The sequence below is a fragment of the Varroa destructor genome, unplaced genomic scaffold, assembly GCF_002443255.2.
Source record: "Varroa destructor unplaced genomic scaffold, Vdes_3.0 BEIS01000004.1, whole genome shotgun sequence".
Classification (NCBI taxonomy): domain Eukaryota; kingdom Metazoa; phylum Arthropoda; class Arachnida; order Mesostigmata; family Varroidae; genus Varroa; species Varroa destructor.
Genome location: NW_019211457.1, coordinates 2,019,420 through 2,047,089, shown reverse-complemented (window position 1 = coordinate 2,047,089; position 27,670 = coordinate 2,019,420). Strand labels below are relative to the sequence as shown.

Sequence of the window (27,670 nt, the reverse complement as noted above, 5' to 3'; positions counted from 1 at the left end):
TACATTTCCTGCTGACACATTTAGTTGTTGCGAGCCGTTACCGTCAGGCTTTGACCTATTCTGAGTGAATATGCTCTATAAAACGTAATATGTCCTAAAACTGTCTCTGCAAATGAATTATTCGGCGATAAAATCCTCAAGAAGAACTCGGACCCCGCCGGCTAACATCGCCATCAACAATGATTATTATCGCCCAGTCACTTGCCCATAAAGTGAACTTGTGATCAATTGCGTTAGGTCATATAGTTAAATACTTTTTTAACCTAGATAACGGTTCAGTTACGATTAGCTGGCAACCCTCGTGGCCGAAGCATTCGTTTGTGTCGGGACTGTTGCGGTGGACTAGGCGAAATACGGGTCATGCCTTTCAGTCAAAACGCCTACCTGTGCAGGACATAAAGCGTGTTTCCTTTCTTTCCTGCTCTCTTCTCTTCCGGGTCCTTTGCTCGCTTTCGACCCATTCAGTCTAGCATTGATCTGTTGGCCGGCCGACTAACTGACTGCGAAAAGGAATCGCTCCGCATGATTACCGCTGTAGTCAGATTCTCATTGTTCCAGTTGAAGCTGCTGCAGCAGCAGCGAATTCATCAAGCGGCCTGCAAAACGTACCTTGTCCCTCTTGAGGGCTGTGTCAAATTTTGAGGACTGCTGAGTATTTAACAATACAAGCTCATGAATACAACATCCAAATGAACTTTCATTTTCAGCTGAGGTATGGTTGGGGACAGGGACGCGATTCCCGACTGCATAATCCCGCTTCCTGTATGTACTTGGAGAAACAGAAATTCGCCTATGAAAATGAAAATGGTCACGAAAGCAGTGAGCGCAGTCGCGAAAGGTGGCAAGCTTGAACATAGAAAAACGTCATACAGTAGCGTGATTTCCTACAACGAAACAATAAATAAAATTTGTGACTGTGGTTCGCTTGATACCGAGGTGCAGACTCCGTGCAGCAAGAGGATGCGCCTCTGCGTCACTTCGACGCTCCTAGTGGAAATCAATGATATATGCAGCTGGAAAAGTTTATTGGAGAGTTATTGTCTATAGTACTGTTGTACGATGTCTATCATCTGGTTACGGCTCGTACCATACATTTCGATCGCTATGGCTATATAGGGATGAACAGTCGCTCGAATACATAGGTCTTGTGTTGTACTAGGGCGTCGTGACTATCATATATATATATATGGTAATCACGACGTCCTTATTCTTACTCCTTATAGGAACATGGCTGGTACTAAGTATGTAGAATTATGTCAATAGAGCACGAAAATGAATTCTGCTTGCATTGAACTATAGTGATCCAAGTCGACTCTGAAAAACACTATTAAATGCAGATGTGCGCCCATTGATATTGCTGCTAGTATTGTTACAGCCAATAAACAGTACAACACGCAACATTTAATTAGTAGTTTATATAATTGGACGGTCATCTTTATTCAATATTACCATCGTTCATGCGCATTTTCAATTCAATATCTAAACTACCCACTAAATATTTTCAAAACAGAAAAATTTTTTTTTTTTTTTTTTTTTACCCACAACCATTTTTTCCTAGTAACTGTGCGTCAAGGGGTATCGTAACTGCTCAAAGTTAAAACTTACTCTATTACAAAGGAATTGCCGGTTTGCTTCCTGAAAATTTCCCGGCTTTTTCACAGGCGACTTGAAAGACGGCAAAAAGAGAATCTTGAACAGGACGCACACGTTTCCTCTGTAATGGTACCAAGAATAGTGAGTGAAGGATATCCGGTAGGACGAACAACCCGCTGTACTGTTGTGTTATATATGTACAGCATAAATCGGCCGGCCAAGCACGATTTGTCACTTTGGCTGAAATTAAAAAAAAACCTTTTATATAAGCTATCAGTGCTCGAATTTTGTCGAATACAGATTGGCAATTCTATCCTGTGTTTTATGGCAGCATATACGCTAGAACGTTGTCTAAAATGATCTTGCCTTGTCTTATCTCTGAAGTGCTTATATTGCGGTAATTTTTTCGGCAATTGGTGGAGGCATCAAAAGATTTATACATATGTATAATTTAAAATCGAAGCGATTCTTTATCTATACCGAATTATGAGAAATATTGTCTTGCATCACTACCCAATGCTTAGGCAACGCGAACAAGGGTTCCGGGTTCAGATTATATTAGTAAATGTTATTTAAACTAACGCTACATGGAGACAGTGCGTATGTAGCACGATGCAAAGCTGAAGATAAACGCCCGTATTAGCCGAGCGCACGATATAATAGAGAGGTAGTGTTTTTTTTTACGGAAATCAAAATAGTTTTGTAAAAAAAATTGGGACTTTTTTACAAAAAAATTATTCGTTTGTTGTCGGCCACCACAGATTTGCTATAGCTTATCATTTTCGACAATTACTGTCTTCATGGCGTAAACATGGTTATGATCGGTAATATTTATTTAGGAGTGTTTGGGCTATTTGATGTGACCTTTTGACATAAGATTATTCGGCATGAAAAACATCGCATAGACAATTAGATCCGTCGTACGAATGACTGCCATAGGACGGTAAACGGCTGAGTTGCTAAACTAACGGTAAACCGGTAAAACGATCGGACCCGTTACAAATTTTCGGAGAGCGCTCACTAGAAAAATTATCTCCCCGGAGATGCTGGCAATAAAGAATATGTGCGGGCAGCATATAGCATTTCCTAATTAACGTAACTCAAAATTGTACTAAATTATATCTAAATAAGCAAAATCAAAGTGGTTTGGATTCTCTTGGATTGTTCGACGACAGTTTCGACCGTTTACTTTAGTCAGCTTTACTCTAACGGTGATTTTCGAGAGGAGCGCAATAGCTATTACAGATTAAGCAGTGCTTCATTATCAACGCGTTACGTAGCAGCATTACGCTACATCATTCATTATTAAAGCTTATTTTTCTGTTGCCGATAGGACGTGTACGTGTCTTTCCGCTAGACGTTACTGGCTCAAAGCTAATTGCTGCCCCATTACCGTAAACGAAGTAGTAGTAGTACTCCGCCATTGCTATACTGCTTCTTGCGTTTGACCAGTAAAGATCTTAGCTGATATGCGGTTTGTTGTGTCGTACATCTCGCTTGTGCCTTTCCTTTTGGACGATTTAGCCATTATTCTGATGCAGTGTTATAATAGACCCGCTGGCATTTTCCCGTGGTCTCAGGACTCGAACCTGTATCAGCTTTCGCCGATCACTTCCAAGCCCTCTAGGTCGGCAAAATTTAATGTCGTCCGCTTCTGGTTCTGCAGTACTCTGACCAACCCTAGCCTCGTTCAGTGAAGACTTGTTTCGTGTGTGTTCGTTAAGCTATGATGCTGTATCGCTTGAACGTATGTGTCACAGTATCCAACTCTGCTGGTGTTGTCCTGTCTTGTGTATAGCTTGAGTCTACTGTCGCCGCTTGGCTTATGACCTACTGACGTGCAAAAACTGTTCGCAGAAATCTCACTAGAGACGAATCTATAGCTTAGGGAACAACGAACTTCTTGCAATTAGCTAAATATGCAAAAAAAAAATTACCGTCCCTCAATTCTCTCCGCCCATATCCATGTATATGGATAGACACATCCAGCCGGCACCCTTGTATGTCAAAAGAACATGTAATCTTCGCAATTTTTCTTACCGAGTCCTTTCCCTTCGAATCTTATTCCACCTGCGAAATGTAGCGTTTCATATAGTTGTGTTCTCCTTCATTTCCTTTTCTAATTTTGGCTTTCTTTCACTAATTCCTTTTTTGATTTTTTTGAAGGGGTTTCGGGAGTATCGAATACTCTAGGAGATTTGTCTGATTGCAGGGGAGTGCTCCGGTGGCGGACTTCTAGCTGGGTCCGGGTCCGGGTTCGGGGACAGGGACGGGGAGCACCGTTTGGCGACACCTGCAAACGAGGGAGGGCAGTTTGCCGCCATAGCATAGTTGCTACTCTCTCAGCTGCAGGAGCTCCCAGAGGCGCCACCGCCAGCTGTCGACTCAACGTTCAACAGATAAGGTTCTACCAGACGCGCGGTTTAGTTTTCTGGATGGATCGCGTTTCAGATGTCATTTCTATATATATATAACGCGCTGTTCAGTCCTGTTGCTGCCGCTAATGCCGGCTTATGTTGGCTTTCGTACTATAAACGAGTGCTGCGTGGTATGTACAGCGCTAGTAGAGAGATACACGCGTCTATAGTGTGGACCAGAGGGATCTGCGCAACTCCATACCTCGCTACGTATCGCATTAGTAGCGGAAAATAGTGTTTAACGCTAAAATGCCAAAAACCGACGTCGATAAAATCTATCCCTAAGACAGAAAGGCAACTGTGCTATGGCGCCGCTTCTGAGCTACACTGGCTGTTGCCATCGCCGTCGAATTCGTAAAACCACGATAGGATCGGTGTGAACTACCAGTAGAAAACTGCGCAGCTAATGCTATAGCGGCAACACTGGAAAAATGTGGTAACAATGATTGTTTTTGGGTTAAAAGTGACAAGAAAGCAATATAGAGATATAATGACCTATGTCTACTAAACTTGAAAATGGATTGGGAATGACATGTAGTGTGTTTGGTGCATTGTATGCCCAGTTGTTTACAGTTTGCCTTACCTTGCTCTGTCTCGTCCTTTATATAGACAATGATCAAATATTTCTTCTTAAACCAAGTGAAATGTCACGCGTTGTGTACTGGGGGAACGTATAACCAATGCTACAGCTGCCCAGAGTCAGAGCCAACGGGTCATAACGCGAATTTTTTTAATGAGACTCCCTAAATTAGCATCTTTTACTTGCAGAAAGCATGAGGATACATTGCCTAGTTCATTCCGAGACGAATTCCGAAAGAACTGCAAGGTAACAAAGCAATTAGAGGATCTGAAAGAAAAAAATATACATGTTACCTAATTTTGTCACATTTTCATTTGAAAATGGAGACGAAAAGAAGCCCTCCCCTTGGACTTTTCCGGCGACTCAAATACCTCTCATTACCTTTTAGTAGCGAAAAAAGCATTAAAATATCCCTTCAGTGGAGCCTTGACGTATGAGCGTTTCCTCCCGCTAGTGCCAGAGGAAGTGTGAACCACAGGCAATAATTTTACGGGCAAGAAGACACTAGTTAGAACGTTGAATAGGGCAAGCACGTGTGAATAAGCTTGGCCCATTTTAGATTTGTGGATATCTGAAAGATGTAGTCCGTCACTCCGCTATGTTGTTTTATGGTCACTTGAGGCACTAGATACTAAAAAGAAGAAGTATGCTGGTGTTATTCTAGATGATTCAAATTAGAGATATTTGATGTTTACTCGCCGTTCATTTAGGCTGTGCCAAGCCCTTTAGGTGGCCGGGACTTGTTAAACGGACTCGAACTCGTGCCAGATACAGTCAGATCCCCGCAACTTGGATCCAATATACGCAGTGATTTGACCAAACGGCGTATGGTAAATAATTCACCTAGCCAGAACCGTTCAACGGCATCTTGTGCCCCGCTGAACGGCTATTGCCGTGTCGCCTACGCATTGTAGGTCGACGAATAGTGGACGTCAAACTGTCGAGGGGCGCCTCCCCCAAATGCCATATAAAGCTCGCATGGAGCCTTAGTAACCTTAGACAATGAAGATGATTATTACCATTATCAGCGTTATTTTGAATTTTACGTTCGGTAGAATTATTCTATTTCGACACAAACACGATTTATACCTAATGGCTGGCTTTTATTACGAAACAAAATGTGTTCATTCGAAACCACTTCACCTGCGATCGCTAGGCTCAATAGGCAAACACGTTACCATTGCGCCATCACGGGGCCCGTTGGATCGGCAGAACTAAACCAGATAATTCATCAGGCTGCTGAACAGATCTTAGGTTAGGAATCACCAATGCTACTTTGTTTTCTAAGAATTCTGCGAAAAACGTTTCCTATTTACATTTGAGGCTTCTTAGCCTCGTTTGCGCTCTCAGAAGCCCAAAGCAGTTGTGCATCGTTAATGAGTCAAACATTTATCTATGCTTTGCAAACAAACAGAAACTAATCAGATTTGATTAACCGACTGAAGTACAGTAGAGTTATCATTAAGGGAGTCATCATAAAGGGAAGGATCATTAAGGAAGTTACTGTACAAAAATGTTTATGCTGCCAACTAAGTATGGTGGAAAACGTTCAAGCATTAGCATCTTTGTAATAGCGGAACTGGTGTAACGTCAAGCAAGTAACGATTAAGGACAATTGGAATTGATCATTTCATTACTTCTCTATGTAAAAATACGTATGGAACAAATACGTATTCGAGACCCTTTGCATCGCTATCCGGCTAATTGGCACGATCGATTTTCGATAAAACCTCAGACACGCACCTTCCCGAGCTGCTCATGTTGTTTTTTAGATCGTGTAAAGTACTTAGACTAATACACCTAAGCAAAACAACCAGATAAACAATAAAACCTTTATCTGTGTTAAGGTTTATTCTTTATCTGTGAAGGTTTCTGCTTCGATTAGGGTTAGAAGGTACTGAAAAAGAAAACGGAACAGCAGGCCAAGAAGCAATAGTGTGGCTTACCGACATGGACAGTATTGACAGGTTAGAATGCAGTACTTACATTTAGAATTTAGAGACCGTACGATCCATATCGGCTATCTCACGTTCGGGACTTGTATGCACGACGTTCTTAATCTTTCTGTTCGCAATCTGGCCCGCAGTTCCAGTGCCCCTTCATGCAGCTGCAATAGTGGCCGATTAGGGCGGTAAGCGGCAAGTTTTCTTCAAGTAAACCTATCCAAAAATCTCGAGGCCTCGGCGGATTCAGATTCAAAGTCTAGGATGTGATCCGGGGGCCGTCCCGGGGTTTAGCGTATTTGCTTCAAGTGTGTCTGATATCACAGATCCAAAACTCATCGGTTGGAAAGTTCTGTCGGGATGCGTACCTTCTAACAACTTTTTACCACCACGGCTTACAGCTTTCGCGACTCTTTCTTTATTACATGAGATCTATGCATATATATTCTGAAATTATTTTTATCGTTTCCCCATAACACTTATGGATTGCCATTTTGTAAGAACCCTGAGGTGGCCAGTAGGTCTACTGGATTGATAGCAATTCGAGCAACGTTTGAGTAAGCACATTTACGAAGTCTTTGGTGTTTTTGCCCTTGCAAAATTTTTATGTTAACATGTCTATCTCAGTGTGGCAGTCTGCAGACGTTATTGACAAATGCATATAAGAAAATGTTGCGTTTTTTAAATAAGAATCAACAAAAAAATAAAATAACAATAGATATCAAGAGTACCGCTAAAGAACAAGTGCAAGCAATAAGTGGTAATATACGCAGCGAATCTTGTCCACTAGGACCCTTAAGCACGGGCTGTGTATGTACTTCTAACATCCTGAGAATGATCAGGGAATCACTGCTTAGATGTCCCAATGCTGGCCCTGTGGGGAAGGCCTGTCTTGCAAAACCTACAGATAGTTAGGCTACCAAATCTGCTGTACTTTATTTTATTACGATTTTTTAAGAGTTTTTTGGCTAATACTTTTTAATACGGCCAGACATTATTAATATCTCTGGGCTATAATAACTACCCTATGTTGAAACTTAATAACTATGCCTGTGTTGTATTTTAATATGGACAATAGACCTATTCATCTTAGCTCTAAAGGGACACTCTGTAACACTCAAATAAATGCCTTGTTCTGAAATATTTTTGGTTCAATTTGCCCCATAACCGATTTGCATTTTAAACAATTATGTATTCTACAGGACGATACTTTACTCGACTAACCTTTTTTACCAGCATAACCCTACACGGATATAAGATGCATTATCAAGCCGTTAGAAAGGGCTCATAAATACGCTCGCGTTTTACTAAGATAACGGTTTTAGCTGGGTCAACTGTGGAAAGCGCGCTGTAACGCACGTATAATGTTCCAGACGAGGGCCAAGGCTAGGAGAAGTTATGGAAAGAGATTGATTGGAAAATAAATAACGAATAAATAAATGATTTTGACCATGTGAATCTAAGACTTCATTCAAGATAATAGACAACCTAATCTAGCATTTATACGTTTCGTTTGGTAAGGATGTGCTGCACAATTTGGTTGGCGTTTGAAACTAATGTTTCGTAAATGGATGCTTTATAGGAATGCCTTAACATGTCTATAAGCCTCGTCTATTGTAGGCGAACCGTATATACGAAATTGTCAATTGTAATTATTCTTGGAATTATTTTTATTTCTGAATAGTCAAGGCATTACATTTCGATTTGTCCTAACCTAAGTACGTTAGATGTCCCGGCCGAGCGTAGGTAACGTCTTGGCCTGCGTAAGTGGATTTACCGATCTGGACCGTTACCGTTAAGTTAGAAATAGCGGACGTGATTCCTACCAGCAAGGTTTTTTTCAGATCTAGCTCAATAACTGTAAGTAGCTAAGTCCGAAGTATCTTTCTCCTACAAATGAATTGAAACGTTTAGTCTTAACTTTATTTTTCCCCATTGAAGCTGTTTGTATTTGCCAACTCAAAAACAAATTCTACAGACCGCCTGTAACGCGACACCTTAACGTTTTTTAATAGCACTCAAACGTGACTTGCGATTCAAGGAATCGTCTGCCGGATCTAATATAACGTCTGCCTCCCTTGTCCACTGTTTTCTCAGGCCACGGGCCATATTCGCAGACAAATATTTGGAATCTTACAGCCGCTTCTACCGCTACCGCTGAACGTCGCTTCAGATAGCTGGCTCCTCTAACACAAAAACTGTCTACGCCCAGTTTCGAACCTAGACAACCTCTAACGGGAAAATTCCTTACCACTGCATCGTTTTAGGAGAACTAACCAGCGCCACAATTTATTCTTATAGCCATACAACCTGTGGACACTTACGGAACGAGAACGCAATCGAAAGCAAAGTTGCAGTGGCTTTGCATTACGCAATAACGGTTCAAGTAACTGCTAATGATGTCCCATGCGGGACCCCGTAGGCTCTTAATTGCTCTGCAACATTTACTCTAATTAGACCCAGCCTAATGCCTTCCGTGACGGCCATAACAAACGTGACGAGGAGCACTTTCAGCCATAAATGATACCACATAATACCATAATGTAGATAAAAAAAAAGGCTATATGCCATTTGGATCGTTTTTGCTAATAGGAATTGTGTCGCCAGTCCTAGCAGCACCGCGATTTAGTCAACCTAATAAGGCCAATTTCATGCAACACTTCCTATCCATGAGCCTGTTGCACTGAGGTAACGAATTTTAAATTCATGGAGTTGTTCACTGTTTTTGTACTGGAGAAAGTCATGTATTTGTCTTTCCTTTCTCCGTTCGGGAACGGTTCAATGAATGAACTGTCGCTGTTATGTCCGGGTTAACGCCATGTTTTTCGGTAAAATGGGACTGCGGGAGTGCCTGATACGTCAGTGCGAGCTTAGTATCGATAAGGGCTCCCGGGGAGAACACAGTAACCGCTTTTATTTTCGTTAGTTGTCCTATGTGCTTCTATATAGTGCGGAATCAAATCGATAGGATTATAGTAAGGAAAAGTGTTTTTCATCAACGCTGAAGCAGTATGAGAGTGATAGATCGACTGCTACTGTTTCGCTTCCTACCTCCGATCGACTCGAGCGATAACAGAAGCTGGCGACGAAAATCCCGACGAAGTCGAGATTCCGGAACCCACTGAGCACACTGTACAGCTTAGGCATGTCTATGCTGTCTCGTTTATTACGCTATAGATAATAAGATAACGAGAAACACGTACCTATTGATGAATCTCCGCTAGAATCTCATTTCAGCACCGCTAAATGGCCCTTGAGACACTAGAAAACAAGCACATAAGATATTACCACATACGCAATCCCATTGGAAGCACGGCCTCGGTCGACGAAGTCGTCGTTTTATCACTCCTATGACCCGAAACAATATCCTTATCTTCACCGCGACAAAAACAGAAGCAAATGCGTTCCTGGCGTTTGAAATACGTTCAGTCATTTATGGACGGCATGGATATCCATTGCATATGACATGCAATGGAGATTGGATCCTGCATGAAAGCTGAGGTGCAAATATGCATCCGTCCAAGGAGGTGAGCGATACACATCAACGCATCTACAAACAGAATAATAACAAGTCATGTATGTGAAAGTTGAGTTCCAGTCAAGTTTTAAGCTACGCGGACTCTTTCTCCCTCTTTTTTTATCTCTCCCCTATCTTTCTATAACTATTTTTCTCTATCTGTATTCGTATGGATCTAGCATACGATATTATCGTTATGCATAGGTTATCGTTACGCTATGCATCGCCGCTATAACCTGAAATTAAATGCAGGCCAATTGTGTTGGTTCCTTAGATCCATTAGGTAACCCTTATCGTTATATTACATACATGATTTCCATATACTATACCTACGATTTCACTGGACGTCGTGTTTTTCAAATATGCACAAACCGAAAGATTTCTCCCTATCCAGCGACATTTCAGAAGGCTACAGAAGCTAACAAAACGTTCAGTTTTTTTACTCCACTTTTTTAATTGCTAAGTACAAAGAGTAAATAGAATTTCTTTGAACTAAGAGCGGTTGAGGTCCACCATTGTTTTAATCGTGAATCGCAATGCCGATATGGTGTAAAGGGTAAGCGATTAAAGTTTCATTCTGTGTATTCCCTACGGATCGTTTCGCGTCTGTGCTTCTTACCGATGATGCGCCCCACAACGCTATACCTTTCCAGTGATTCTATCTATTAATATAGAGTGTAGGTAGAATAGAATTAGTCTGAATCAAGACGTGTCGCATGTGGACTAACAATACAAATACGGCGCGTCATCTAGGAAGAGTCCGATCAAAAGCCATCTGGTGGCCGCGTCTTTGAACCGTGGAGCAAGAGATGTCATCAATAAAGCCGAGTATCATCAGGTCAGAGCGGTTGAATTCCAGAGAAGTACCAAAGTGTATTTTCCTAGTGGCAGTAGTAATAGCACGCCATAGAACGAACTCAAATTTTGTCGCCGGCCAGCGAATCTCGCGAGCGGGAAAATCTCATTTTCTCACAAGCGGATCAACTGTCCGCCTAAACTGTCCTGGACCTGCAGGACTACATTTACCCTACATGTAACGATAAAAATGGACTTTGGCGGGAATGGTGCATCAAGATCGCTTCTCTCTGCCGTGTATTGTTACCTCCGAGACAACTGGCAGCGTTCCTAAAGAGAAAGCGAGGGTAACCAGAGAGCAGATGTTTTTTTCTTGTCAAAGAGGAGTCTATTGGCTCTCCAGAGTCAGATTAGAATGAGCTACTTTTAAGCGGTGTGGCCTATCCTGAGTTTAGGGATTCTGTGCTAAAGCGAGAAGAAAGGATTGACAAGTTTTTGAGAGATATAGAAAAAACAACTGTATGCACAATGCTGGTGTTTACTATTCTTCAGTGAGGCGTCCAGACGACACAAGTTTCAAAAAGGTGCACGATCTAATAATTCTAGGACAAAACGTGAGACATTTACTAACAAATTGTTCAGGTTCATTTAGGTTCAATAAAAGCTGAACGCCGTCCCCCCATACAATTTACTTCTTTTCTCACATATATGCTGCAGGCACTTTCCGACCAAAGAACGACAATCGTTAAAGCCAGTAGCAAGAATTCCAGTCGTACTAAAGCCGGTGTCACCCCTCGTGCTAAGTCCTTCGACCCTTAGCCATGAAAACATTTTATGTAGACAAATAATCGGATCAAATTCTGTCCTAGGCGAGCTGATTTTATAGGCATTTTGTGCAATAGCTCTTTAGCTTTTATAGATAGCTTTAGATACAAGGTCCGATTTTCGTACATTTATTAGCCCGTGAATTGGAATTTAGAATGGAAAATAGATGAGGACAAAGCCGCTGTACATTTCCTACATTTCCTTAATTATTAATGGCCTTCCGTCTTGCCCAGTCCGCTGCTCGTAACTGGTTCAGGTTCGAACGAAGAGCTTTGCTGTCGATAATTTGAAGTCCGACTTCAATGCGGCAAGAACTGGTGTCAGTAAGATGCCACAGGTTAACAGCGACGATAATAGTAGTCACTATGACTTCGTGCCTCAGGGAGCAGCTTTGCTTGCAGCCGAGGAATTGGTAAGCGCTTCATACGAACGATGGTAGCGCCGATCAGGTAGTAATCCAGCGTCATCGTGTGTCCCACTGCAATATTTGGAGTCCACTACTAAGAGCTACTAAAAACAACAGCATGGTCTCTCCTTCAGTTTCCATTTAGAGTTCGTTTTGGATACGTAGTTTCCGAGTGCCCTAAGGGGTTTCGCGAAGATCGCTTCTGCTCCACGCTTTGTAGAGGAGCTCTAAGGAGGCCTACGCCGTTCACACGCATCTTGCAAACCTACGAACAACAGGTTACGCGCGACCATTGTGCTCTCGTTGGCCTCCCCTTTTCCTTTCCCCCGTCTGTGAACAAGCGAATCGGATGAATCAGTTCTGCCAGTTGTTATTATCTGCCCGGCGATTATAAATGAAACAAACTCGAACGGTGTAGATTTCGTCTATTAAATTCGCTCGTTATTAACTTACCGCTTCACTTACTGTAGTAACTTGTTACCTGATCATGATAACACTTCATAGAAGCAAGGGTGCCACCCAGATCGCTTATGCTATGTGACTCGAGTAGCCTTGTGCATTACAAGGCGCACTGAGGCTCGCTCTAAGCTAATTCTGCTGCTAAACTTACCTTACTCAGGTGGGTACGTCCGATTATGGTCTGCTAGCTCTCTGTAAATGTTCCTTACGTCTTCGTTGTTTTGACCGGCCTCTCCGCCCTGCTTGCGTACCGAAGTGCAGAGACACAAATGCAGTGAAATGAGGTCAATGGTCACTATCAGTAGCAAACCTCTGGTTCATGTTGTTGGCTAAACCCTGGTGTCGTTACCACCGCTTGCTTCCGTTTGCCTTCTGCTAAATACAGCCGCCCGGAGTGAGGTAGCCTGTGCTTAGTGAGCTGCACACCACGCTTATGGGCACACGCATACAAAGCTGATGCCACTTACGTATTCTTGTCAATAATGGCTCTTGCTCGACTGGTTGAATAACACTTAGTGAGCATCGGCTCTTCAGATACTAACGAAAGGCTGAGGGCCAAATGGCCAAAGTTCAACCGACAGAGCGTTTATAATTTTAGTATTATACTGATGGGTTTTTTCCTAACGTGTGAATATGCATGTAAACTGTGCATATTTGCTTCGTATTGAAGAATTTTACGTCAAGAGATCGCAGAAAGCGCGTCCCTTTGTCAAAAAAAAAGTGCTGCTAAAAAAAATCTTTCAGTGACAAAAAATGAAAACTGCTAGTCAAAGTAAAAATCAAAGCGATGCGTCGTCAAGATTGTTTGCTCAAACTATACGACTAATCGTGTCGAAAAGGCTAAACGACAGGAATGATATTGTTGGTATCGTTTATCCTATGCCAGACTGAAAATGATCAGGAATTCATAATGCGAAATTGTACGTATTCGGCCTCAAACCCTGAGGCTATGTGCTAGCTGCTCGTCTTTCGAGACGTCTAATCCCCTCACGGTATTGCCCATAACGTCTAAATAGGCCAAGTTTTCGTGCTATATGAAAAAAAGACAGTTCATCAGGAATACCACAGAAGCTGCAATTAGAAGTAATTTATTTCGATACGTCATATGTTTCTGTGTCTACACGTACCCGTGTGTAACGTGAGGATAATCTATCCCAATGCTATATATATTTTTTTAGTCGTAGTTGTTCTAATATTCGGTGTGTCATAATGGGGTTCCAGAGCGCCAAAGGAAGCTATCTGACGTGGCATAATTATAGAGATGCGGCTCCTGCCATAAACGGTAAATCGACATTGAAGTTCTGCGATGGACAGGTGGGTCGTGCGGAGGAGCCACCGATATACGAGTAAATTTCTCGATTTGATTATTGTGTATACTATAGCTACCAAACTGTCTTTTAGGACGTTTTTCAGATTCTTTGTGTACTTCATCGTTATCATTGATGCGCTTACAACTATTATCGTTAGCGCAGTTATTCAACGAGATCCAGAAGTTGGTATTACTAAATAATCTTAGTCGCAGTTCCCTTTTGCTGTTCGGAGCGCGTCTGTTGAAACGGATCGGGGTTGTCACAGAGAAAAATACGACAAGCTTGTAACACATCAGTGACTGAGGTAGCGAAATCCAGCCCGGTATTTCATTGGTTCTACCGGGAATGAGTAATAGCCACCATGTCAGAGTGTGCTTAGTAATCGAGCACCGTCGCCCTTTCAGTTATCTTGGCTCACGTACTCCCCCTGCGTGAGTCAGCGTCCTTAACTTTGGGCTTATCAAATCCCGATAAAATCAACGCCTGCGCGCCTAAAGACAAGGTATGGGAATTAATCACCATCAAGGCTTGTTTTATAAATTGGTTATGGTGTACCCTTACAATTGAATTTTGAAAGTACTTAATATCCGTTTACGGTGCAAAAATGACCCATGGTTCTGTCCGCCATTTTCGACAATAGTTATTGTTTGCATGCTTAAAACAAAGTGAGTTCTTGAAAGCGGCACCTCACGGAAAACGACGTCAGGCCATCAAACATCACATAAACCCACTGGGCCCTTCTGAGTCTTCTAAACTAAAACGAACAAAAGAAAAACATTCTAGCAAGTACGTAAGAACGATAGCCTATGGGATGTCTACAGTCGAGTTTTATAGAACGCAGAGTTACAGGGATAAGAAGCCACTCTCGGAGCCGTGTCACGAGAGAAATTGGCCTTCTACCTTTTTTGTTCTGTTAGCGAGGTCGAAAGCGCAAGAGTTCACGTGTCTTAACCCTACGCGACAGGTCCTCAATAAAGCCGAAAATGGAAGCAAATCTCAACGGTTGGCTAAGGGAACGAGTCGTCCGAGGGAAATTGGGTGGTCTTCGGTCGGTTTTGTTGTTGTGGTTAAAACGTTGTTGCTGTCACTGAAAGACCCTTCCTCTCCGAAAGAGCAGTGCTCACAGAAACGGCGCAGAGTGTTTGGCGAAGGTTGAAGCGAACAGCATCGCTAAGTAAAAAAATCTCTCAAAAACTTTTAGCTGGAGGAAGCGATAGAAGCGGGCGGGCTTGGCGGCGGCGGCGGCCTTCAGTCTGCTTCGTAACTGTACACAGCGCCGAAACACGAAACACTCCACATTGCACACAAAATCGAGTGGTACATTTTCCGCTTGGCTGTTCATCGGATCGAACAATGTTCAAAGGACCCGGTAGCATGAAAGAAATGAACAATATGGTTGATTTAAAAAAAACAAATTCAGCAAGGATTCAAAAGCACGGTAGGGTTAACTTATTACTAGTATTCCACTATGAACAGTCGAATTTTCGGCAACTTTCATCTACTAAATCGAAAGATCCGAAGTTTAGTTAATGGGAGGGAGTCTTATAGATAAAAAAAAAAAAAAAAAAAAAAACACTTTATTAGTAGTAAAATACGGCCTATCTAGCATATTAGTTTCTAACCAGATGGAAAAAAACCCAAGTTTACTTGTATAGCTAAGCTCTTGCGGGATTCACTGTGGCAAAAAGTTTTATGCTCAGTGAAACGTGAAATTCGGAACTAACAGGTGACCCTTCGTTAACTCACTTTTATAGAGTTAATAAATTGTGTCACTGGTTCAGCTTGCAATAGCATCGGTATGTATACGCTTGATTACTTGAATGCCCATACGCTGGAACGAACAATTTCGCATAAGATCATCCAGCAGTTAGAGTATTTTATGTCTGAAGCCGGTTACATCCGAGATTAGGCGATTTGAAATTATTTACGAGTAGGAAACGTGCCCAAATGCGCCAAAATCGTGCTTGGTTTCATCCCAGTTCCTATCGGATCCGTCCTTTACCAACTTGACACTTCTGTTAGTTCTTGTTTCCTACTGAATGTAAGTTCCCTATCCGCCGGTTCCTCTCAAAGGTATATAATAAAACTAAGTATCTTATTATCGAATACAAGCAAGAAGGCATTGTGTTACATAACGACAAAGTGTATGGTTATAAAGGAGTGAGATATGTCGCATGTCCACCCTTGGATGCTGTTGCAGGTATACTAATTTTAGAAGCTGCCACATCGCTGAACCTCCTTCCTCGAAGTTTCTCTTCTAGGAAAGCTGGCTCTTAGAAAGTAAGCTGGCATCGCCATTTGGGATACTTACCCTAGGGTAGAATAGCTGATGATGGCTGACCAGCTCGCTTCCCATAAGTAATTCAGCTCTCGATTGTTCCGGACGAAAATCCCCCTGCTATTTCATTGTGTTTCGTCTTCAGGCCTGATTATCTGAGAAGTAAACGATGATGGACTTGGAACCTGTGTCTCGGAAAAAGAGTCGGTGGATTTTGCCATCATCAATCGGAGAGTCGTTCTGTTGAAAGGACATTTTTCATTTCTGTCGCGTCCATAGCCTCTGTAACCTGTCTACATTTCGTTTCAGTATGCAGTATAAGTACATACTGAATTACGTACACGTTGAATATATTGTTACGAGTAGGTTGGTTGCAGTATACCGACACCACGCTCAAAGAGTAAATGCTGTGCGGATGTTCCAGCTATAAGCAATTTCAAAGATCCAGTCGATCGTTATTTAGGGATCTCCAAAACTGCTTCGAAGGGACAGCTTCGTTGGGTGGAGTGCGCCGCATATTTACAAGTGATCTTTTCTTATCGCAGCGTAAAAGCGGAGCTATGTGTGAGAACGCGGAAACAGTAAGTTTCTTTTTATTGCTTGCTAACGATGTCTGCCAAAGTAATCGCTGGACCAAGCAACGCTTGTAAATTTTTACTCATAAAAGGCTCGCAAGTTGAGCTGCCCTTAGGTAACTGTACACATTCGCTTCTTTTGGTTAAATCCTTCTAAGGGGCTTATGTGGGGAAACTCCGCTGTTCCCATCTCTCGAGACAGATTTTTTTTTTTAATTAGGAAGTTACTCGTTTAACCGCTGCTATCTTTTATTTAGAATATTTATACACACTTCGTCGTAAAAGCGCCTAGCCTTCGGCTTACCTATATCGCAAATAGTGGTTGTTTATTTAGTAACAGATCGGAGTGGCCTGACTGCTACTGAAAGGAGACAGAAAGTGAGTCCTCTACGCATACTGCCCTCACAAACTTCACTTGCCTAGAGCTACTGCTGAAAGCGGCACCATTTGAAACTATGGCCAAGGACGCACCTTCGTTAAGTCGACTTTTCTATCTGATCGTTAGTAGGCCGCCTAAAAAGACAGGCAAGTTGACACGCACGTTGCGCAGATTACGTCACGAGCCGGCAACATCATGTGGCACCTACTGAAGGAATTCCTCTTTCGAAATCCGGAGTATCGATATTTTATAGTAAGTTTCGACAAACCCCCAGATGATCCGCCATAGACTCAGTTGACACTGACGGCTGGCTTGCTGTTAATGGAGAAATTTGGCAGCTCCGATATCGCAATCGAAGGGAATGTTTAACGCACTTTGCCGAGTTCTCATGTCTATTAACGGGGCCTGGGCACAAATCTGGATGGGATCTATCTAACTCTACCAATGGATGGTACGCTCTGAAGGAATCGATTTTTACCTGTCGCTGCTAGCCGAAAACAGTAACGTACCTCAACCCATGAGGGATCGTAGGAACGGCTTCCGGTCTCGTACACCAGCATTGGTAGTAAGACTTCTTGGAAGTAAAGAAATTAAAATGTCATTATATATCAAATCAGCATTTAACAACGTACTCTTAGCTGGTACAAATGAAATCGCTTTTCGTATAGTATATTATCACATTTTTAAAAAGTATAGCAATTGAAAAAATGATGATGATAGTATTCGTCATTATCAGTCAATCGATCTTGTTCGACACTCACATGAAATGTTCGATCACCCGAGACCTAATCGATTGTCCCTAGATCGACTTTAACGTTCATCTCTTTACAACGGATTGGCAAATTGTCTCATTGCACGTGCAGTAAGCACGCCTTACCCGTTACCACGTGCATCATTGAGCTAGCTGAAGTTTGTCGTCCTTTTGTTGGGCAAGCCTCGCCAGCTTGACGCGGGCGTTGTCTAGCTTCTTCCTTGAACGCTTCGCTCAATTTAGCTTGCGTTCCTAGGCTGCGAGACCTATCCATATTCTACCGACGCCTCAAGATGTTATCGAGACAGCATTAACCAACTTGTGGACATGGCTTCCTATGACTTGTCATGTCTATCTCTAGAAATGCTGAATCGAGTGCCCGGCTGCTGGTATACAGGAACCGTCGTCGAATTTCCGTTCTCCCTATATTAAGCAGACCATCGCACGTGGTATTACAGGCTAGTCTTCAAGGAGTTACACGGTTCATGCATCCCTTCATCGCAACTGCATATAGTCAGTGACTAGTAATTGCAGGTTCTGCGATGTAAATTAGAAAGGATGTAATCTACTTAACTCTAGAGGATGTCCACAACTGTGGATGAAGGGTGGTATGTAACCCAAGGTTATGCCACATATGTATAATAATAAGGACCTTCAGCTCGCACAATACAGGGTTTTCACAGAACGTGACCTCATAGTTGATTTAAAGCGAGTCTGACATCGTCGATGGACTTAGTCGGTTACCTGGATATTGTTTTGTTCACCACCTCTTCCCCGTCGTAGGTCAAATCATTTAATGAGTTCTATTTTAGACTAGCGATAGCCAACAATGGCTTATCATTGTCAAAGAGCTTCTATCCAGGGAACTGATAGTTATTCAAAATGGGTAGTCATGTGTTAGAAAAAGAAGTCAGTTTCGAATACGGTGATGTGGTGGATAGGGTGTCAGAGTTACAATTCATAGCTGACACCCTGAAACGATTAAAATTCCTAATTATAAATGGCATTACACTTACGTTGAACTACCCTCAACTAAAGTTACTCGAACTTAGTTAGCTCGCACTGTAGCGTAAGCGAATTGTTCGGGTAGCGATATCGGGGGATGTTGGCCCTTGTAAGACTTTAACTTAAAGAAAGTTCATGCATGACTACCTTTCAACATTAGCTACGTGACCAATTAAGACGATGTTGGTACAGATTATAGCGATTGATGAACCATTTGTTAATTGTGTTTTACTATACATTGCTGCTATATGTTTGATAATGCGCTTGTTCTTCATTACGTATACCACGTTCTTGGTACAAGCTCGAATCTGTTTTCTTTTTAAATCGCGACAGGACTTACTTGCCCAGCACCAGGTCCCATTTTCCCTAACTGTTGAGACACCGTTGGGGTATCGATTTTTGGTTATCAGCGCTTGAGAAAGCTTCGACTGGCTTGCGTAAACTTGCGACGTAGTTGAGGTCGTCCAAGGACCCCGTAGACACTTGTCGAGGGACTTTCATCGTCTGGGTATACTTATTGACTACTTGGCTGTGTTGTTTTAAGTGTCGTTTTGCCCTGCTTATCTTGACCTCCGTTGTGTATTCCGTTATTATCGATAGATGTCGTGATATTGATGAATTGCTAACCGATCGCAGTCATATATCGCACTCTTTACCTGTTCCTTTGTACATACACACTCGATCACTATGGCCTGTCTGATTGTCCTCTGGTACAATGCCGATACGGACCGTTCTATACAATACAGCAGTAGTATTAGCAATTGCAATAATGTGTATGGGCGGTAGTTCATTGCTTTATATCTCGAGTTTCTCAAACAACGAAACCGAAATAAACGTATTAGACACCTCGTCGTCGTTGCCACTATTATACTTCGATCTAGGGATTGACCGAAAAATATACAAAAGCGATGAGGTCGTTTGGGCGCTTGTTTCCTTTTGCATGACAGCCTTTACTCTGTTGCTGCTTAAGATGCTTAGTCAACCGTAGACGAGGGCAACAGGGGGAGTCTATCAGTAGAAGAAAAAGGAAAAGGTAGACATGTATTGCTGGAAATATATTATTGAGATTTATACATTTATTTAGCTAGCTGGTCGCTCACAAATCCCTCAGCTCGGAAGTTGAGAATGCTGAACGACGCGAGACGTGTTCGAGACGAAAGTGAGAGCATTTACCATTTTAACCACGTCTGAGATAATGTGGCCAACTACGTTCTCAGCGTCTACTCTGATATCATTGTATTGTTCCGTTGTTTGTTGCCCATTGTAAAAAAAAATATGCCAGAATCAAATTCGTAGTTGCTAGTAGCTGTCTGGAGCCTCTGCGTCAATCCGACCCAGCAAGAAACTTCTGTTATCCAGATCTAAGTTACGTTGCTTACGATTCAATTTCGTCTAAAGGTCGCGTTAATTTGCCGGTTGTCGATGTACTGAACAACTGCAGTTTCAGAAGTGAACTATTAACCAATAAAGAAAAGCAGTTATACCTCGATTTACACAGTAGATGTAATGGCGTGTTCTCTTTACGTGTGTACGCTACGACTGATAAAAACATGCCATGATATTTGGCTTTTGTGTTATTAAATTCTCGCTTCACTAAGCAGAGAAACTCTACACAACGCTCCGTCAATAACCCGTTTTCACAAACGTGTAATCATCCACTCGTAATGGGTAGGCCACGGGGTTCGATCAGACACATGGGTGCGCAGACGTTGCCGGGTGACCTGTTACTCGTATAAGGTCATCTGGGTTATATGTAGCTATTCATATCGCAGATTCATATTATTTAAAGACCCAGCTCCCTGTTTCTTCCGGTGGAGTTGTAGTATTCTTCGTACCTAATCTTCTTCATAATGAATTTAGTGGTCGATCTAGGCGTTGTGGATGTGGTAAACGTTGAAGGTAGATGACTGTAACAATAACAACATCACTAGAACAGCCATTAATAGTAAAAGGATCCATTGTGTATGAAAAGATGTCTGCTAATTCACTACCAGATAATCATCCAAATAACCCTTTGCCCCAGGTATCAATCAACTTGTTCACGCTCATGTTCCTCATGGGCTCCGAGCGAAATGACTTCGTCATCTTTAGTCGTCATAATGCTGAAACTAACTTAGCTAAGTGCGAGAACGTTAAGAATACAATACAATTAACATTGCCTTTTCCATCTAGCTTACTGTCGCCTCGTTTCTATCGCATTCTCTTACTGCGTCGGGAGAAAAGTTCGCATAATAGTGCGAGTTCCATCGCTATAAGTTGCTTAAGTGATTTCTTAGAATAATGGCTGCTCTAATAGGTACGTTAGACAGACGGACGGACCGAACGCATGGGCATTCATTTATCTATCAAAGCCATTCTTCAATTTTCTATTTTTCGTACCCATTAACCGTGTACGATACTCGCGGATTCGTTATCTCTCTCAATGTACGGCTAAAGCTTGCACTTCAATAAGGACCGGGCGTTTTCATGCCTCTACGAAACACGAAAACAGAGCTCAACTATATGTTACGATTAGCGACAGCGGCAGTTTTTTTTAGCTGTCGTCGCACAATCGTCATACCTTTCGCATTTCGTACCTGCTTTGAACTATTGCAACACGAGTATCTGTAGCTATATAAGCATGTCTGTAGGAATCTGTGCGTGTTGTTACATCCTTACTGACATGAAACGGCTGCCTGTAGTGGATTAATAGCGTTTTTTTCTTTTATTTGTATTCTTTATTTATTATTTTTGCCGCTCAGAGCGCCCTTCCGTCCCAGAAAGTGATCCTACTAACGTGGTACCTCGAGGTGTTTGCAGATCCCCTCAAAAAGCCCAGTGTTGGCTTGCTCCGCCTTCTCTTGGCTTACATGGGTGTCCCTACTATTCGTCGATCGTTGAGTTTTAAAGCCTTCTACGACATTTCCCAGAACGGCATGGAGTCCCTGGAGAGAGAGAGAGAGAGAGAGACCCAAGGCGGGAACTACACTATGAGTTGACCGTTTTGGTGGATATCAATTGTACACCTTTGTTACGAATCTCCGTTCGGCTGATTTTGGCTTATTACGCACTTTTTAAGTTACTTTAATGACACAGCAACAGTGCTTGTCTGCTAAACTTAGGGACATGTGTGACGCTTAAAGTTCGATACTGCGTGCACACCTTCGTTTCGTGCTAAAAGGGGTCAACCATCCGAAGCAATGCTGACCCAAACGTGATACTCAAAACGTATAACAAATGACATTTCTGTTATTTTAGGACGGTCTATGTTAGCTACTACTGTTAAAGGCACCATCTTATTTGTTGAAGTCGTTCTTTCCTCCTAGCTACTAAACATTTCGAGTTATGTATCACTGTTAAGCATTAGTTCAGCCGGCTGGCGTCCATCAGCGTCAGACGAACCAAATCCCCTCACGTGTCTTGAACTAGGCAAGCAGGTTATCATTAAACCACTAACTTTGATTCTTATTACCTCTAAGAGCGAGTCTAGTCGAGCTATTTACCCGCTGCAAGGAGTTTAGTTGAAAAATCCAATGGATGAGACTAAGTGATGCCCATTTTTTTACAGCGATGCATTGGTGGGACAGATACTTTCTACGGACCGCCAACCATCATCGATCCAAATCTGATGGACCAAAATGTTCGCTTGTATAGGCCCTGCCGAAGCGAATCAGTTGTTCCGCAGACGTGCTCTAGGAATGTATTGCTGAAACCTAAACTGTGCAGAAGAAGGGGAAACTTCAAGCTGCCTTCACTGTGACGACAGAGAATAAACAAGGCCGCCGTCGCTGATAGAAGTCAACTAGATTAAGCGGCGAAGTAAAGGTTATTTTTGGAACATGTTCCAATATTCGACCAGATTCTATTGTTTGTCCGGCCAATTGGCTCCATCTACTGCGTCGACATCGTTATCGCCCCAATTCGGCGTCACGCCCGACCCATTCCATCTCCATAAGTAAGTTTCCACTTTCCTTCAACCCACCGTTTAAGAGCGTTTGCTGTTATCTCACTCCAAGCTCCTTTAAGCAGCAGCAGCAGCTCTAGTTGCAGCACGAAGCCAAACGATCAAGCGCAGATAAAGGTACCGCCGGTGCCTTTCGAACGCCCGCTGTTAGAAAAGCTGGCTTGATTGCCATCCATTAGCCGGCACGCGCTACTACCGATATGTTCACTTTCTCATGGATGGTCCGTCTAGATCGTCGATGTTGGCAACGTCCACGATGACGATGTCCGCGCAGTCCCAAGCGACCAGAACAGAAATCCGACGGACGGCACACTCGAGCGCGTGCGAGTGATAGTGTTACCCTTTGCAGCAGCAGCAGCAGGTAGGACAGACTTCTGCATAGTGATTGAGAAGTTCAATATAACGTGATCCTTCAGCCGGATCGCCCGGACCGCTCGTTTTTGCAGCACAGGAGACGACGACGGCCGCCGTCACTTTGCAGGACCAGTCATCTCAGACTGTGCTGAGTTGCGAGCACTTGGTTACTTACACGACAAAACTGTGTGTACTTTTGCTAGCTGGATGAAATGCGGTGAAACGAACGCACAAATGAGACTACGGAAGAAAGTAATTTAAAGACTGGACGGCGGGACCGGTTAGTGGACGCGGCTGGGGCAGAATGGGGCGGCAGCGATTGTCTAGCTGTGACACTAGATGATGTTTTTTTTTTTTATTTATATGTAAAGTAGACCTCACTGTTATATAAGGAGCTAGGGGACCTACCAGGGGTTAGTAACAAATGAAGGTACAGCATACTGCTTGGATTGGATGGCTTACGAGCTGCTTCGCTGTTCAGCGTGCTTTGATCTATCGGTGTTTTGGCAACAGCCATTCAGGAAAGCCACTACTATAGCATGAACGGTAAATCAGGGAAAAATAGCGCTCTCTCTTTGTGGTATCGTTCATGTAGTTGTACTGTACCGGTGGTCGTAAACGTAACTTTTGTAGACGAAGCAGCCTCTGATTGGAACATTAGTCGAAGCGTCTTTTCGAGCGTATACGCACGAGTAGATCGGAGAAAGGAACGGCTGAGTGAAGTAGCTCGCTGTGCGCTGGGTGCGCCACGGAAATATATAGGGGAGTGGACGTAGTGTGTGTTTGCCTATCTCTACTTCAAGCGTAAAAATAGTGAAACTGTCCTCTGAGACAGGTGGCAAAGAGTTGAGGAAGTAAACATACTAAAGTAAGTGCCTTATCTATCTCTGAATTCGTTAGAGTTCTATGAACGTTCGCGGAAAGCGTTTGCTTTTCGAACGCGAAATCGAATGTCGCTTACGTATCGTTCTACGTAATTGGCTTTATGTTGATCTCTGTTTAAATTAGCGACACCCCGGTCGGTTCATGTCATCGCAGATACGCACCAATATCAGTGTAACAAAAATGTATATCGTGGCAATTATCCGCTGCTTCTCAAAATTTTTATTTGTAGTTTGTCTTATTTCGAACGCGTAGTTATACTAATCTATAGAAAATTAACGATTGCGATCAAAGGTCACCCACCAGGAATCGTATTAATGCCTACTGAAATTCATAGTGCATCTGGCCTGGCCGTAACTGACGTATCATACGGCCTATAAATTTCATGCTCTTTACGCAAGAACCGTAATGGTTAAAATAGGTATGGCTACCTATTAACGGAACACAACCGCTCTGACAGATATAGTGCAGCGTTCGCTCGCTCAGAAGCTTGCCACGACGTCCGTCTATGACCCCACTCGATTTGGAATGGTGTTTTCGCGGTAGACCACACCATTCGAAATAAGATAGACTAAGGAGTATGCGTGATTTCTTTTTTAGCGACAGACAGGCTTTCCCAGAAAATGTTCGTTGACAGAATCGGTGGGTGCCGTCCGCCCAACGGCGCCGATTAGACCGGACCTCTCGCGCTGATCCGCGGATCGCCCTGGCGTCAAGTGAACTTTCAGATCGGCTAAACCCGGCGTGAAGGAAGCGCATTAATTCGAAATACGTTTATAAGCTCTACTCTGTAAGTCATTGTTCTCTTGGCAGATTGATTTACTAAAGTATGAAATTCTACGCGACACTGACGTAACTCCATGAGTGCGTTAAGATAGCTGCATAGGTGTTAAATCTTGGCTGTTACTGTGGTCAAGGGAGTTTACAGCAAGGGCCGTAGCCGCTTGTCCAAGCGTCACAACGTTATGGTTAGCTACTGGCTGATTCAACTAACAAAATCCTGATCAGAGCAATCCTAGGCGCTAGGCTAAAATTATCAAATCCTACTAGGGCCGCATGTCTCCGTAAAGGGTTGATGTTGTTGTGTAGAATGTGATCTATCTGATCTATGTAGTATATCGTAGCATTCGATTATCTGTGGTCAGGTCGTAATAGAGCAATGAAGTTTCAGGGCTGTACTTTGACAGCAGGAAAAAAAATTGTAACAAACTACATTTTCTATTCGAAGTGAATTCTAGTAATGCAAGGTTCTGACTGACTATTTAAGTTCCGTAAATGTACTTTACAACCAGGCCAGTCGAGCGTGCGATGTTTTAGTGCAAGATTGACGATAAGCTGCGGATAACTGTAACTTTTGACGTGAAACTATTTAGCGACAAGCCGTTTCAAGACAGCGTATGCCTACAAAGTGGTTTCGGTCTACAATTATAAGCCATTGTACGGTATTTCGTTTGTTTGCAAGTCAGCCGGTGCTTCATGGACACGCTGCAACTTGTGCTCTGTGCCACGAGAATTTTTATTTACTGTTAATTACTACTAGTGTTGTCGTTACCAAGTCAAAAGTGGACTGTCGGTATATCGACGTGTGCTACGATATCGTGCCCTTAACTTAAAACAAGTGACAATCGTTCTGCACGGCATGAGCAGTATGGCTCGAGTAAGTTTCGATTTGCCAGAGATGAGCATGACGAAGTCTCCGTCATGGTACAACGATGAGATCAAGGTAAGGGAGCTGGTCCATAGATGTTCTACTGCAGGATTCGTACAACATACCCCTAGAAACTACTAACTTATACGCTTATGCCAACTCGAATACTGCCGATGACAATGATGAAAATGTAATAAGAAGGAAAATGAGCGTTGTTTTTTTTTTAAAGTTCTTTGAAATAATAGTTAATTGCATATAGTGCATGTGTGACGGCTGGATATGATTCGTTGAGTCGTAGAATCACTTACTTCCAATTGATAGTTAACAAGTTGAACTGCTCTTAGTAAGGCCCATGGTAATGACCGACCGTGTCCGTGACAGTTGGATCGACCGGATCCTTATTTAATATCAAATACCAAATAGACGCTTAGCCGACCTTTTCGGTAGGAACAGCACCATCGCAATGGATCTTATTAGCAGTGGAGAATTGGTGAAAAGATATTTTCATTGAATATATGAGACATTTATTGTATTCTATTTTCCGTTTATAGTATAAAATCTCCGAAGATTTTGTGGCAATTTAATTGTTGTCACGGTTATTGGGTCTGCAGCGAAGGAACACTGGACATCTGTGCTTCAATTGGATTGTTTCAAATAAGACATTGGAACAGATATATCGACCTCTGGTTCCGAGCAGATACATCAGCTCTGATGTTAACTCATCGCCAGATTTCGCTATTGATCACTGTTACAATAGCGGCCAATGGTGGTTAGATCGTCTGTTATACATAAGAAGCTATATAACGTATCACAATGCGTGACTTGAATTGTTTTTTTTTTTTACAATTGAACGATGGGCACAAAGATACACTGATTTACATGATGATTATACTGATGATAGAAAAATCCTATTAGTGAAACACGTTTGTCTTATATGAATGATGAAATGCAATGACGTTGTAAGTAATTGCCTGATCAGTACTCTATGTATATTCGTCCGAACGCTCAGTCGTCACTGTTCGATCCGTATTCTTCGCCCGTTGATCAGAACGTCGATTCCAGCGTTTACTAAATATAGCATAAAACTATGACTATAGTTTTTTATTCGTCTACTGATCTTCGGGACATGGAGCCCGCAAAGCGCCTTGATCCGACACCTTGTATAGGAAACATTTCGTTTTGCCTGGAGGCCGGCTGTCTAAAGAAATCTATAGTTGAAGATAAAACTAGAAGCACATATGTAATAGCGTGATTCACTATGATAGGTAGGGACCGATGTAGGCCAGCTGTTTGCCGTGCTTACTTTGTATCCGTTTGACTGTTTGGTGCACACACAGATCACTGTCGTATCGTATGGTGCAAAATGGTTCTACTAGAATTAGGTATAATGGCTACTACGATTTTGTGATTTCTGGAGTAAATTTAAGAAATCAAGCTCAGTTCTACGTTTAAGCAAAAGGTAGGGCGTACAGATAGTTTCGTACAATGCGTATGGTACGACTCAAAACTTTTAGATCAGCACTACTCTTACATGTCCTGACAATTGTCGGGACGATGAAGGCCTCACCTTACATTGTCGGAGCTCAAAACAATAGTCAATCTTTTCGTTCTCTTAAACCTCGGAATAACTAATCACGTTTTAGAAAATAACGTACTTCCGGAAGTCCACGTGATGGATCAGTGATAACACGTTTACCTGTTAAACTTACGGACGTCAGGTGAAGTCATCCAAGCTCGAAAGTGAGTGCAGACGCACTTCGTGTCACGCCGATAAGAATCAGCCGCGAAGTAGCGCTCAACGTAGGTGATCAATAGCATTGAGCATAAAGTTTAAAACAGCTATTTTAACCTTCCGGAACTTAGTTTTGTTTTTACCTTTACGATTTAAGTCGCGCATTAAGCACATGGTGAAGAACAAAATGTCGCGAAGGCACGCAGACAAGCGGCCGTTAGGTTTCCGAAATGGGTTTCTATATTGTTGTACCATAAACAGTGATTTCACGAGCTTGT

General features: G+C 42.6%; 1 protein-coding gene across 4 annotated transcripts in view; it reads left to right on the top strand.

Annotated features, from left to right (window-relative positions):
• AhcyL1 (Adenosylhomocysteinase like 1) overlaps positions 1–27,670 on the top strand; it is a 173,461-nt gene that overhangs the window by 18,534 nt on the left and 127,257 nt on the right. Inside the window, exons 1-3 of one of the 4 annotated variants that reach the window (XM_086986738.1) lie at positions 23,556–23,998; positions 24,613–24,802; positions 25,241–25,735. The exons of 2 other annotated variants lie outside the window; for them this stretch is intronic. In XM_086986738.1, coding sequence (XP_086842864.1) covers positions 25,652–25,735 — 84 coding nt within the window. In that variant the 5' untranslated portion in view covers positions 23,556–23,998; positions 24,613–24,802; positions 25,241–25,651. Of the gene's footprint in view, positions 1–23,555; positions 23,999–24,612; positions 24,803–25,144; positions 25,736–27,670 lie in introns of those variants that run through there. One more of the 4 variants, XM_022803697.2, reaches the window with a different exon arrangement.